The sequence below is a fragment of the Mytilus galloprovincialis genome, chromosome 9 (genome assembly GCF_965363235.1).
Source record: "Mytilus galloprovincialis chromosome 9, xbMytGall1.hap1.1, whole genome shotgun sequence".
Lineage (NCBI taxonomy): Eukaryota > Metazoa > Mollusca > Bivalvia > Mytilida > Mytilidae > Mytilus > Mytilus galloprovincialis.
In genome coordinates, this window is record NC_134846.1 from 27,681,439 (window position 1) to 27,696,486 (window position 15,048).

General features: G+C 34.1%; 1 protein-coding gene and 1 long non-coding RNA gene across 3 annotated transcripts in view; one reads left to right on the plus strand and one right to left on the minus strand.

Annotated features, from left to right (window-relative positions):
• LOC143044723 (GPI inositol-deacylase-like) overlaps positions 1-15,048 on the minus strand; it is a 166,030-nt gene that overhangs the window by 93,592 nt on the left and 57,390 nt on the right. For both annotated transcript variants that reach the window (XM_076216825.1, XM_076216824.1), the window contains 3 exons: positions 13,509-13,666; positions 11,873-11,905; positions 9,045-9,097 (listed from right to left, as the gene is read on the minus strand). In XM_076216825.1, the coding sequence (XP_076072940.1) occupies positions 9,045-9,097; positions 11,873-11,905; positions 13,509-13,666 (244 nt within the window). The remainder of the gene's footprint in view (positions 1-9,044; positions 9,098-11,872; positions 11,906-13,508; positions 13,667-15,048) is intronic.
• The window catches only part of LOC143044731 (uncharacterized), an 85,715-nt gene continuing 81,167 nt past the window's right edge, over positions 10,501-15,048 (plus strand). The window contains exon 1 of the long non-coding RNA XR_012968763.1: positions 10,501-10,541. This is a non-coding gene — a long non-coding RNA (uncharacterized LOC143044731). The remainder of the gene's footprint in view (positions 10,542-15,048) is intronic.

The window sequence follows — 15,048 nt, forward strand, 5'->3', positions numbered from 1 at the left end:
CTTTTTCAAAACAACGTAAAATGTCTTGTCCAGAAGCACCATGCTTTGTAAGAACATTGGCGATTTGTTCATTTGTCTGAATCCATTTTACTTCTTTAAGCTCTCCATCTTGAAGTAATTGCTTTATTGCATTGATCTCCACCCTCAATCTCTTTTCTCCAACAGGTTTATCAGAGTATATTGCATGATAAAGGTCTTTGTTGTCAACGAAACAATCTACTGGAGTATGCATCAAATCGTTCTCATTATGCATTAATTCCTTAAACAGAGCTGCTAAAGATATAACACAGTCCACACCATCAGCTAAGGCCAAGGCTTCACTTGCTAAAGTACTACGTACAACTCTTCTTAATTTCTTAGACTGCCAAGTGATTGGGTTCACTTTACCATCATCGCCCATCAAAAACACAACAAAACCACCCTGACTTCCACCATCTGGAAGATTTCCAAATGATGCATCACTGAACAAAATAAATTTCACATCATGTCCAAGATTCTGGAATTGCAGTGAAACGGGATCGTTTTGCACCTTCCTAATTATTTTATTGACTTTCTTTAGATCTTCAATAGTGCTAGACTTAATTTTTGATGAAATAGCAGCAACATCAAACGCAATGTCTGGACGTGTTTGTCTTGCTAACCATAATAATTGTCCTATTTTTGACCTCAATAGTGTCTGTTCTGATGATGAAAGAGGAGATGTTTTAACTCTGTCTTTATCTATTAAAACCGTCTTTAACATTCTGACATAGTCTTGCTGGCTGAGAACAATAGTTTCATTTTCTTGGCTGAGGTCAAGACCTAAATATTTGAAAGACTCACAGGATTCTTTCCCTACCTTGAACATATCCCTAATTCTGGACACAACACTTTTCTCAAAGGTACTGGATCCTGCCCAAAGAAAGTCATCTACATGAACTGCTAGGACACCAGTCAAACCTTTTTCATTATACCAATAAAATACAGCTGAATCAATTTTGGACACTGTTCCACCACAATCTAGCAATGTTGCTTTAACTTTTTCATACCACTTTAAGGATGCATCAACAAGACCATATACACATTTGTTAAGGCGCCAGACTTTACCAGTTGCTTTAACTTCTTTAGGAGGTCTCAAGTAGACTTCTCTTTGCATTTTCTCTCCTTGAAGAAAAGCAGTTTTAATGTCCACAGAATTAATTGACCATCTTTTACTAGCAATAATTGATAAAATTAGTCGTAGAGACTGCTTTTCACATGTTGGTGAATTCTTTGGTATCTCATCTAGACTGTCTTCTTCAAAACCTTTTGCTACCAATCTAGCTTTTCTATGAAATTCGTTCTCTAATTCTTTCATAGTGTAAACCCATCTTGTTGAAATACAGTTTTGACCATTGTCTTCAACTTCTTCAAAAACATTGTGCTTTCTCCAGTTATCCAGTTCTGCCTCTCTAGCCTCAGTAAAATCAATATCACTTAAAAGTACATCTTCATTCAAGTCATCTGACTGGTTAACAACTTTCAAATCATTGACTGTTCTTAGATCAATTGATATCTGATCACCTCTCATATTTTCTGGCTGATTGTATTCTATATTATACCAGCTCTTTTTAACAGTTGTAGCCTTTCCTGCCCTGCCTAAAATTATTGCTTCTCTTGTGTCATTTTCACCAGGGATTTTAAAATTCACTATATGATCCTTCTTTAATTTCATACAATCATTTTCCTGGGACTCAGGATTATGTTCCATACTTTCCTCATGTATATCATTATCTGCCTGATTTTCCAAATCAAAACTGTCTCTCCCTTCAGACTCAGGACCATCTTCACCATTCAAACTACCATTCAAGCTACCAGCATGACTATCATCTTGATCAGCACTTTCGTCTGCAGATTCTTCAACATTTTCTTGATTTTCATCATTCTCAGTATCATTTTGATGAGGCTCTTCATCGTCACTCTCATAGTATACTAAGTCATGATCTGGTTCAGTGTTGTTATATGTTGCAGCTTGAGGCTTACGCACAGGAGTTGACTTTGCTGTATGCTTATGAATAATCTTTTGTTTTCTTTCAACATCAATGTCTCTTTTTATTCTACTTTCATGTACACGCACATATGTACCTCCATATCTTACAAACACAACTACGTTATCTTGACCAATTACCCAGCCTGGTCCTTTCCACTGATTGTCTCGTAGGAAGAAAACTTTGTCACCATTTTTGAATTTTTCTCCTGAAGGCCGGATTTGCTTACGTAGTGCCCTTCTTACTTTCTCAGAGGATTCTGCGGCAATAAATGCTTTTCTAGCTTCATGTAAGCCAACTAAATGCTTTCCCATAACATTACTAATTGTTGTACCTTCTAATGCAGGAGGCTTGTTAACTATAGACGATGGCATGTTTGGGTTCCTTCCAAAAACTATTTGATATGGACTGTAGCCATAGACATTCAACAAACTGTTCTTAGCATGAACTGCCCAACTGACGGAAGTCTCCCATGAAAGGTTAGAGCTTTCTCTCATTTTATTGATTGTTTCTGTAAGCGTTGCGTTGTGTCTTTCCACTACACCATTGGACCAAGGACTATATCCTGCTGTTGTTTTAACTGACATGTTCAAGTTTTCTGCCATGTCTCTAAATATCTGTGAATTAAATTCACCTCCATTATCTGTGTAAACACCAACTTCAGGTGCACCATAAACGCCAACCCATATCTGCATGAACTTATCTACAATGACTTTAGAGTCCTTTCTTCTGATGATTGCAGCTGCACTCAATCTGCTAAATAAGTCAATAACATGTAGATAATAAAAGTTATGGTCAATTTCATGAAGGTCCATTGCCACAATTTGATTGAAATCATTTGCATGTGAAAAGGCAACCACTGGTTTAGCTTTTGGATGCTTGAACTTATGGCAAATTAAACACTTTGTGCAGATATCTTTAAGAATGGTCTTTGTTTCAGAATCAACAGAACCAGTACTTTGCAACAGGGATAAAAGTTTATCTGATGATGCATGTCCAAACTGCTTATGCAACTTTAAAAGAATCTCCTTTTTCTTCTTAAAAGATAATTTTGTGTCAATGATCAAAACCTCCTCACTCTCATTCTTATTTCTGTTTGTGAATTGCTTGTCTTTAATGTTGATACAGTAATGACCACTTGAAGTTAGGTTTACATCCACTAATTGTCCAAACATGGTAACCTTGTCATTTCTGAGATCTAGGATAGTGCTTGCTCTTTTCAGAGAGGTTTTACTTAACAATAACGGTATTTCACAATCCACCACTTCTGTTTCAATTGAGCACTTAACTGATCCAATAAGTGCTGGAATTTTCACTTTCTGATATGAATATACTGTTTGTCCATCACCAAATTTGAATGGTACATGACTTTCATTACAAGTAAGTTGATCAAGTCCTGGATCAAGTGATTCTACAAATTCGTATAACCATTTAGAACCACACACTGTCTTGGAACATGCAGTATCAATAACTGCAGCATTGTAGGCTTCTGCGACAAACACTGTTAGAGGCTTAAATTCTTGTGCAGAGGTAAATAATGTTATATTTACAATTTCATTTATCTCATCACTCTCATGTTCTGTTAAATTTACATCTAGCTGCTTGTGAGGACAATCCTTGACCCAATGAAATTTGGAATCACATATTTTACATCTTGAGACATTTCCATTAAAGACTGGATTCATTTTAGTCTTAAGTCTACCAGAGTTGGTTGATCTATCAGCTCGATTACGAGGAAAATTTCTTCTTGAACTTCGACCTCTCTTATAATACCCATCACTGACAAAAGCTGATTCTTCTTTAACAGTTACAACAGAGTCTTGTTCTCCAGGAAAATTTTGAGATTTTGATGCAAATATCCTATTCAAAGCAGATTTCATTGTGTCGAATTTAAGGTCAGAACATGCAGTTAATGCCAGCTGACGATTACTTTGACTTAACCCAGCATTGTCAAGAAGTTTAAAAGCTAGAATTGCATCTGGGAGTACCATTTCATATTTCTTACATTTATTGTATCTCTGCTCAAACTCAATGATATAATCAGACATGCTTACATCATCTATTCTGTGGAACTTATCAAATACAGTATATGCAGCATAAGCCTGATCTATTTTATCCTTCTCAAAAAGCTTGTCCAACTCAGTTATCAGCTTATCTACTCCTTCATCAACATTTAAATCAGTGGGATCTACTTCTAGGGCTACTTCCCTTGGTTTTCCTTGTAGCGACAAAGCTAAAGCCAAACCTCTCTTCTTCTTGTCAAGATCTGTCACGAGTTGCCACATTTTAACTTCATTTTTCCATTGTTGATAACTTTTATCTTTGGTCAAACCTGGTGGGTTCTTGTAACTAGGTGCTGTTGCCATCTTTATAAGCTCTGCTACCACTGTTGATTGGCTATTTATGGCTTCAATATAATTCTATTGTCTATTCTAATGTCTTTACTAAAGTATAAACTAAACCCACCAAGTAACATGTACCTGAAAATAATATAAACAAAATAATAGAAAACACAGTAGTTAACATTTCCAATGTTTTTGATTGACAGGTTACTGGAAGTTAGAGTCGGGGTATGATATGGATGTTGTGGGGCTGATATGGATTTTCAAGGGCTGATATGGATTTTCAAGGGCTGATATTGATATTGGTCCCGAGGGTAAATAACTTGCCGTAACTTCTGGCTATTATTGGCCATGCAAAAACATACATATTAGTACAAAATGTATGATTAATCCAGGTAAAAGACATCAAATGTATGTTTCCTTCTGCATACATATTGCTTGTAATTTTTCAAATTGTTACTAGATAGAGTGAATGAAAGTTTATTTGCCTTATTGTAGCAATAAATCATCACTTCCAGTCAAATATCGGTCGACAACTCACTTCAAGTTTTATAAATATCCTACATTTGATCCATACTATCACGAGCAAAGCCAAGCAGAGGAAAGGAAAAAGGATGTTTTCTTCTTTATAGTATACAGCTCACACAGGAGTTTTAATCAAAGCACTGTAAGCACTGTACGCAGTTAACCAAAAACCAATGCAAACATAATTATGAAAACTGTGGCAATGTTGCTTCAATTTTTTTAAAGATTTTTAATAAAAAAATATTAAACATTCATATATCATCATGATCATGTATATTGTACATTTATGTTCATTTAATGAATTAACCATTAAGGCAAAAAATTCATATTAATTTTATCAAGCTTTCAAAAGCAACACATATATCAAGTATATTTTTTTCATGGTCATGAGTCTGCAGTGGTACAAGTTCTCAATGATTGCAGTAGTTCTAGTTGATAGTTAACGTTGGTATTAGTTGACTGTTAGTAGTTCAAGTTAACTATATAGTTCAAGCTTGTTTAAGTATGAATGGACTTGCTTCCCTTGAAAGAAAACTGAGATTGTTTTCTACAGTACAAAAGTTATGAGACCCAAATCAGACAAATGTTTACTACTACAGGGATCAAAGGTGGGGTCTAACTGACCTGCCAATAGTAAATGTAAATGACCCCAGTGACTTCCCCTATATTTCATTTGATTTGTTATATTGTCAAATACATGAATATATATGGTTGAGGGTGGGGATCTCATCTGTTTCCAATTTATTAAACAGGAGGGGTTAGGTTGACCCTAAGGACTCTCCCTATATTTCATTTGATTAGTTCTTTTGTCCCATACATGAATATATATGGTTTAATTAAAAGGTGGGAATCTCGAACGTTTACAAGTTCACAAATAGGAGGGGTGGGGTGACCGCAGCGACTCCCCTATACTGTGAAAGTACTTTTGTTCGTGGGGTACCAATTTTCGTGGTTTTCGTGGATGATTTTATCCACAAATTTAAGTGTCCAACGAAATAAAACAACCATTGTCCAAATCAAGACATGGAAAGATCCCCATCGGTAGGTTTGACTACTGATATGATTTAGAGAATATATTGAATAACGCCAAATCTGAGAATACTTTTATAGCAGTCACAGAACTACAACCGCATGCAGGATTATACATGTTATACCCATTTAATCTTTTATAACCTAAACTGTACAACTCTTGATCTTTTACTTATCATAAAAATATTTTTGATCGATGAAAGTCAGATTTTCGGCATTGGTATGCTAGTATGATAAAGTGTTCATTTTATATCCTCATAGTTCTCGTACATATAGAAAATAAAAGTTTCATGCTGAGCTTGATTTTGGTAAGAATTTTTTGACAATTCAAGATACGTTTATAGCACTTGTTTATGTTACTGTTTTCTTTATGTGACATGTTTATGGCCTAATTAACACCTTTGATGGTCTTTAATCTGTTGATCACTTTATCATGGGTTAATTAGTGTTATCACAACGATTTACACGGGTCAATGTTTACTTTGCAATTAACTCAATCCAGACTATTTGTAACCTTCCTTTCTAAAGGCTTTAATGTTTTTTTTTGTGTTTTTTTTTTGGAAAACTAAAATCCACGAATTTAAGAACCCACGAACATGTAAATTTTGTTAAAACAACGAAAATTGATACCCACGAATTAAAGTACTTTCACAGTATTTCATTTGATTTAGAGGTGGGGATCTCAACTGTTTCCAAATTCTCAAACAGGAGAGTTGGGATGACCACAGGGACTCACCCATATTTAATTTGATTTGATATAGTCCCATACATGAGTATATATATATATATATATATATATACATGTATATATATGGTTAAAGGGTGAGGATCTAGACTGATTCTAAGTTCTCAAACAGGAGAGTGTACAGTGACCCTAGGGACTCCCTTTATAATTCATTTGATTTGTTATATTGTTCCATACATGAATATATATGGTTTATGGTTGGGGGTCTCGACCATTTTCAAATTCTCAAACAGGAAGGGGTAGAGTAGGCCGACGAACTCAGAGTCTCCACCTATATTTCATATGAGAGGGGGTAGGAGGGGTCCTGATCCCAAAATCCCGGGCTTAAAAACACCAGATCCCGAAATCCCAGACTTAAAAACACCAGATCCTGAGGGCCCGAAATTCGAAAAAAAGAATTTCCTGATACAGAAATCCCGAGCTTAAAAACACTGGATCCCGGAGTCCTGATAAAGGTCCTATCCCCCCTCTCATATGATTTGTTATGTATTGTCCCATACAAGAATGTATATGGTTTAGGGGTGGGGATCTGGACCGTTTCCAAGTTCTCAAAAAGGAGGGGTGGGGTGACTGCAGGGACTTCCTCTATATTTACATTTGATTTATTATATTGTCCCATTGATGAATATATATGGCTTAGGGGTGGGAATCTTGACCTTTTCAAAGTTCACAAACAGGAGGGGTGGGGTGACCCAAGGGACTCCCCCAGTATTTCATTTGATTATTTATATTGTCTCATACATGAATATATATGGTTTAGGGGTGGGGATCTGGACTGTTTCCAAGCTCTAAAACAGGAGGGGTGGTCACCCTAGGGACTTCCCTATATTTCATTTGTTTAGTTATATAGTCCCATACATTAATGTTTATGTTTGAGGGGTGGGGATCTCATCCGTTTCAGTTATCAAACAGGAGGGGGTAGAGTGGGCCAAAGGACTCCACCTATATATCATATGATTTGCTTACATTCAGGTATCATATAATCTAGTTGCACTATTTGTGAAAATAAAGTAAGAAACTTCCAGGAAGCAATTCACCGACATATTTTCCGTATGCATATTGACCTGAGTGCAACCCTCCTCGTAAAAATCCGGTGATCGCAATACGCATGGGTCTGTCATTAAAATAAACAATTATCTGATTGTACATGTTAAACATGTGCTCAATATCCATGCTTTTTATTATGTGTTTACAATAAGGTGACAATAAACTTCGGCTTTAAAACACGGCATTTAATGAGCAGCCATATTTTTTAAATCATAACAGAAACAGAGAAAGGGATCACAGCAATTAAATGTTTTAAAACGTTTAGGCTCATTTTTGGATAGACTTAGTAAACTTACTATATTTCATACTTTTATTCTTAGTAATTTTAATTTTTGCCCTTTGGCATGGCATTTTTGCACTGAGAAAAATTCCAAAAAACTAGAAAAGGTGCAGGAAAGAGCACTCCGTTTTGTGTATGAGGATTTTACCAGCTCCTACGAGGACCTCTTACTTAAAGCTAAGGTGCCCTCCTTGCAGATCAGACGGATAAGAACAATGGCTCTAGAAACTTTTAAAATTATAAACAACATAGCTTCTGTGTGCTTACAAAATTTGGTTAATGTCAAAAAATCTAAATATTCTTTCAGGTATGTAAATATTCTTGAAATTCCACAGGTAAAGTCAAACCGTTACGGTAAAAAATCGTTCAAATTTGCTGCTGCTACTTTATGGAACAGCCTTCCAAACCATCAGGACTGAAAACAGTTTTTCACATTTTAAAAGTCTTGTTCAGTCCTGGAACGGTTTGGAATGTCGCTGTTCTGCTTGCAGATAATTCTTGAGCTGTTGTTATTTATGCTGCTTTGGGTTGCTCTGGTCAAGCATGGTTTTACTTCATTTTAAAATTTGTTGCTTATTTTATTGCATGCTATGTATGTGAGATTTTAACTTCATATTACATGCATTTATTTGTTTCTATATTCGGTCAAAAGCTCCTTAGAGCTTGTGTTGCCTTTTTGTAATTATGCCGAATCAAAATAAAGTTTTCTTATCTTATCTTATCTTTAATAGAGAAAAAAAATGACGATTATACGATATATTTGCGTAAAAAATGACAAAATCGTGCACAGAGTTCTAAGTTTATGATATATACATGCATTGGTTCAAGAATTGGATAAACATTATTTTTCACCACTCACTGGTTTCATATGACTTTAAATATTTGACAATAGTAAAGTATCTTATTTATTGCATAACTTGGTGTTTCTGATGCAAATATCTGTTAACTTAGGTTTTGTGTGTCGCTATGTAAACTCAATTTGCAACAGTAAAATCTAATTTCTATTTAATTATGAATACAATAAAGTTATCTCCAAATTCATTGCAAAAGAAATAAATGTGAGAACTTACCAAACAGCACACAAATGATCTGTAGATACCCATGCATTGGGCACTGACATAGTCTGAAAAAGAGGGAAGATGACAAATAAAATCTTTTAAATCTAATACAACTTGTTCCTAGTGTTTTGTATGAGTCAAATGTTAACTATTGTAGAAAAATATTTGTTTTTTCTCCTCCTAATATATTGGAAGTTATCTTTATATGGGGAATGAAGAGGTAGGTAAAAACCTAAATATCACAATCACATAATGTTCAATTATTAAAGACATATTTTTATCGAGCCTGTGACTTCTGTTGAAGAAAGTTCAACTAGGGATAGTGATTCGCAGCAGCAGCGTTGAGATATATATTAAAAATCTATATATTTTATCTATGATTTTTTTTTGTTCAATCATCTATGAAAGAGAAAAAGTGAAATGGTATAGCAGGTTATTTTCGCAGGGTGTTTATTTTTCGCTTTTTTTGGCGGATGAAATAACGTCACGAAAAAAAATTCCATGAAAATTAATGTATATTTTCATTACTTTCTAATAGTTAAAGGGTTGGTTAGTAGTTATATAGGTCAATAACTCACTATAGGTTAGTTTTAACAATATAAACAAATAGAGGCTTTCAAGAGCCTGTGTCGCTCACCTTGGTCTATGTGCATATTAACAATGGACACAGATAAATTCATGACAAAATGGTGTTTTGGTGATGGTAATGTGTTTGTAGATTTTTCTTTACTAAAATTCTTGTTGCTACAATTATCTTTATCTATAATGAACTTGACCTAGTAATTACAGTGGAAAATATTTCCAAAAAATTTATGAAAATTGTTAAAAATTGACTATAAAGGGCAATAACTCCTAAAGGGGTCAACTGATAATTTTGGTCATGTTGACTTATTTGTAGATCTTACTTTGCTGAACATTATTGCTCTTAATTACAGTTTATCTCTTTCTATAATAATATTCAAGATAATAACCAAAATCTGCAAAATTTCCTTCAAATTACTTATTTCGGAGCAGCAACCCAACAACCGGTTGTCCGATTCATTTGAAAGTTTCAGGGCATATAGATTTAGATTTAGATATAGATCTATAATAATATTCAAAATAATAGCCCCAAAACGGTATAATTTCCTTAAAATTGCCAATTCCAGGGCAGCAACCCAACAACGGGTTGTTCTGAATCGTCTGAAAATTTCAGGGCAGATAGATTTTGACCTGATAAACAATTTTACACCATGTCAGATTTGCTCTAAATGCTTTAGTTTTTGAGTTATAAGCCAAAAACTACATTTAACCCCTATGTTCTATTTTTAGCTATGCGGTCATCTTGGTTGGTTGGCCGGGTCACGCCACACATTTTTAAACTAGATACCCCAATGATGATTGTGGCCAAGTTTGGTTTAATTTGGCCCAGTAGTTTCAGAGGAGAAGATTTTTGTAAAAGCTAACGACGACGACGGATGACGACGGACGCAAAGTGATGAGAAAAGCTCACTTGGCCCTTTGGGCCAGGTGAGCTAAAAAGGGCATTGAACATACATGTAGTTTATAAAATGACTGTCACATGTTTATACCCTAATCGATTAGTGTCAAATAGATTATGAGAGTAGGGTACTCTATCAGTTAATTACCCTTATTAACTAGTGTCAAATTACATAAAAGTTGTAAATCAGTCTTGATAATTTTATAACTTAGTTATATTAGTATGTACATCAATTTCCAGTCAAGATCAATAAATAAGAATTTAGTAGTATACTTTGTTGCCCCTAAATGACCTTGACCTTGTTTTCATGGTTCATTGATCAATGTTGGTAGTTTTTGCAAGCGTATTGCATTTCCGCTAATTTTTCTTAGTCCCTATACTACGTTTCCGCAATTTGTATTTATTACTTTTCCGGAAATTTACCTGGTAATTTATAAATATTTGAATATATATTAAATAAATTATTTATTTTATTGTTTTAATAAAGAAAAGGTTCTAATCTTATATCTACAATATACTAGGTTCTGGTTAGGATTTCCACCAACCATTTGGGCATCAGCTCCAGACCCCGAGGAAAAGAGAACAACGAATGGTGCCGAGTCTTTTCATGCCCACCTGAACGAGCAGTTTTACGCTAGCCATCCTAACATTTTTATTTTTTGTGATGTGTTATTGAAACTGCAAACAACATCTTACATAAAGATGAGAACTCTAATTGTCAAAGCACCCGTTCACAAATGTGAAAAGGAGAAGATGGACTTTCTTCTTTAACAAAATACAAAAATTGTAAACGGTGAATGTACGATTGTGGACTATGTACGACGTGTTGGCTACAAATATTCTGCCAGAACTGACTTAAGAACTCATATCCATATATATCTGATTAGTGCTGACTTTTGAACATATGTTTTCATACATTTTAATGAGAATTTTACTTGCATGTTATGATGACCTTAAACTTAATAAATAATTATTTTTTATTATGGTTTTGCTTTCGATCAACAGGTTAATTAATTATTTTAATAATTGATTTTTTTCCGGAATAGTTACTTTTTTTCCAGAAAAGTAAGATATTTATTTGCGGAAACGTAAACTTTTTTTCCGGAAACGTCATCTTTTCCAAGTAATGCCAATTTGCGGAAACAAACTACTTTTTTATGGCTTAAAATGTGAACTCAATTGTGAATTGATGCCATGAAAATAGGTGAATGACTAGCATAAGAAGGGCGGCATAAGAAAATGAAGAAAGTTGTAAGTCTACAAACTACTAATATGCATTTTCATACATGCTATGTTATGGTTTTTGGCACACTTTCTAAGTGACCTAAATAATTGATTATCATTTTAACCATATACTTACAGAGGTACTAATAGATAAGTCTGGATCTGTTATCTACAATAACAATATACATTTCAGAAATAGTTATACCCTTTAGTATTGTTCAGACTTTATCCTTCTGAAAAAGGCATTATTCCCCATGCCCATGTCCATCCCATCCCCATGGCCCAATCCAATCCCATCCCATCCCCACTGGCGACATGCCCATCCCATCCCATACCTCCATGGTTAAATGGAGTTACATGTTGGTGATGTTACATGACGGATTTAATTGCAACTTTGCTACATATATAGTTTTATGTCTGAACTACAAAAACATAAATAAAATTGTAAGGAAAATTTTAGTATTTATCCTTCATGTCCTTCAATGTTTTAAATGAGAATTCATGTGGTAGATCAAATTACTAAGGCCAAATAAAATATATGCATAGTTCCAGTTACTCGACCCTAGAACCTTTTTTTTCATTTCTGAAAAATCAATTTTCAAACGATCAAATTTTGAGGATTGTTAATTTAAATAATTACATTCATAGACTTATGTCATTTGAATTTCCATCAGAAGTATCCATTATGGTTTAATTGCAACAGTTCATAACAAAATGCAATAAATTTAACTAAAAACAAACATGACTGTTTATTTTACAACCAAACACATGTAAAATGACGAACTTCCGGTTGGGGCATAAACAAATTCGGTTAACACACGATTTTTTTTCAGATTTTGACAATTTAAAGTAAAATTTAAAACATTTGCCTACCTAGCTACCGACCCTATTTTTTTAAATATATGTAACTGGAACCACACATATATTTTTATTTGGCCTTACTTTATTTTTATAAAAGACCCTTAAATTAAAGAAAGCCTTATTAATATGATGAATTAATGAATTGGGGATATATAATTTCATTGAATACAAACATAAAACAAAACAAAACAACATATTTTTATGAGTAGCCCCTTTTAAAAATACATAAAAATGAAATAAATTTTAGGTGAAGCTGGGGACAATGGTGGGTTGAGTAAATTTACCACAAATAAAAAATGACTGCCAATAGTGCAATAGTTTCATACCTTTATCAGTTTAAAACAGAGAATGTGTGTTTGAAAACATGGTAGCCACATAATTCTATAGCTGTTAATCCAATTTTGGTCTCACTTGTGTTGATTCATGTTATTTCATTTTGTACAATATAAATTTAAAGTAAAATTTAGAAATATTTGTATTAATCATCTTAAACCTGAAAAAGTACTACAAAGAGAGAACTCAAACTCATTCCCAAACACAAACACACTACCTCATTAAGGCTCATATTAATTCAGGCCAATCAGCATAACCCAGCAAACAAAATCACGTCAGACCAATGTAATTTGAAAGTAATTTTTAGTCTCGTTTACGTCAGTAACTAACGTTATATTTATGTAGAAACCCTTAGATCAGACTGAAATGGACAGAGAAGAACATCAACATTGTCCAAATTTCAGCAAATACTGACCCATCCAACAAATTGTTACTGAAATGAGATGACTTATCATATCTTACATTGGCACTTGTGGTTTTTAGCTAAAACAGCCAGGACTTTCAATGTTTTTACTGTACACCATTAATAAATAGAACATATTTTGTTTTAGTGTTAAATAATTTTTAATAATTCATACTCCTCTAAGAGATGTTAATTCATTTCTGACAAGAACATCTCTAAAACCGCCTCCTGTTGATATCACAGTCACATGTTTCAATGTAGTATTACTGTGTGTCCGCCAATAATTGTTAACACTGTTGTAGTACGTGGCAATCATTCTGTCAAGTGAGATCACTGAAATAATATATATGAAAGGTGTATTCTGGTACATTTTTATTCACCATTTCAAACTTTTGTGGTTTGGAAAATATACTTCAGTTCATTGGTTTTTGTCTCAGTTGGCAGTGTCAACAATGTATTGGTCTTTCATTAGATCTAGTTTGTGGGGAACCAGGGGCATAGCTAGGTATTCAGTCAACTGTAGGCACCGATCGGTAGGGGGTCTGGGGGTCGCTCATGGCCCCCAGCAGGTCCAGGGCTAGGGGGTTCAGGGGGGCAAAGCCCTCCAACGGAAAACGGTTTTCAGCGTTTTAGCTGCAAAATTTTATGTACAAAAATATTAAATTTACTGGTTATTTAATCATGATAATTATAAGATACAGGATGAAAAGTTCGAAGAATTGTGAATAATGTACCATAACATCTGACTGGTGAATTAAATAACAAAGTACAATCCGTAATATAAAAAAATATATTTACAATATGCATTGCCCAACGTAGATCAGCGTAGCCCTTTAATTTTAAAAGCAGTACACCCTGTTTGGTATTATCATATCTATTCTGTTCTGATTGGTATATATTTTTAACTTAATTAATAGTACATACTGACGATCCCTCAGTCCTTCATTTAAACTAGAGGCTCTAAAGAGCCTCACAGTGTCGCTCACCTTGGTCTATGTGAATATTAAACAATGGACACATATGGATTCATGACAAAATTGTGTTTTGGTGATGGTGATGTGTTTGTAGATCTTACTTTACTAAACATTCTAGCTGCTTACAGTTATCTCTATCTATAACAGTACTTTCTGTGGAAAATGTTATTGAAAATCTTCAAATTTTAAGAAAATTGTTAAAAATTTACTATGAAGGGCAATAACTCCTTAGGGGGTCAATCGACTATTTTGGTCATAGTGACTTATTTTTAGTTCTTACTTTGCTGTACATTATTGCTGTTTACAGTTTATCTCTATCTATAATAATATTCAAGATAACAAAAAAAATCAGCAAAATTTCCTCAAAATTACCAATTCAGGGGCAGCAACCTAACAACCTATTATCCGATTCATCTGAAAATTTCAGGGCAGATAGATCGTGACCTGATCAACAATTTTACTTCCTGTCAGGCTTTGGTTTTTGAGTTATAAGCCAAAAACTGCATTTTACCCCCATGTTCTATTTTTAGCCATGGCCGCCATCTTGGTTTGTTGGCCATTTTTTTAACTAGATACCCCAATGATGATTATGGCTAAGTTTGGTTAAATTTGGCCCAGTAGTTTCAGAGGAGAAGATTTTTCTAAAAGATTACTAAGATTTACGAAAAATGGTTAAAAATTGACTATAAAGGACAATAACTCCTAAAGTGGTCAACTGACCATTTTGGTCATGTTCACTTA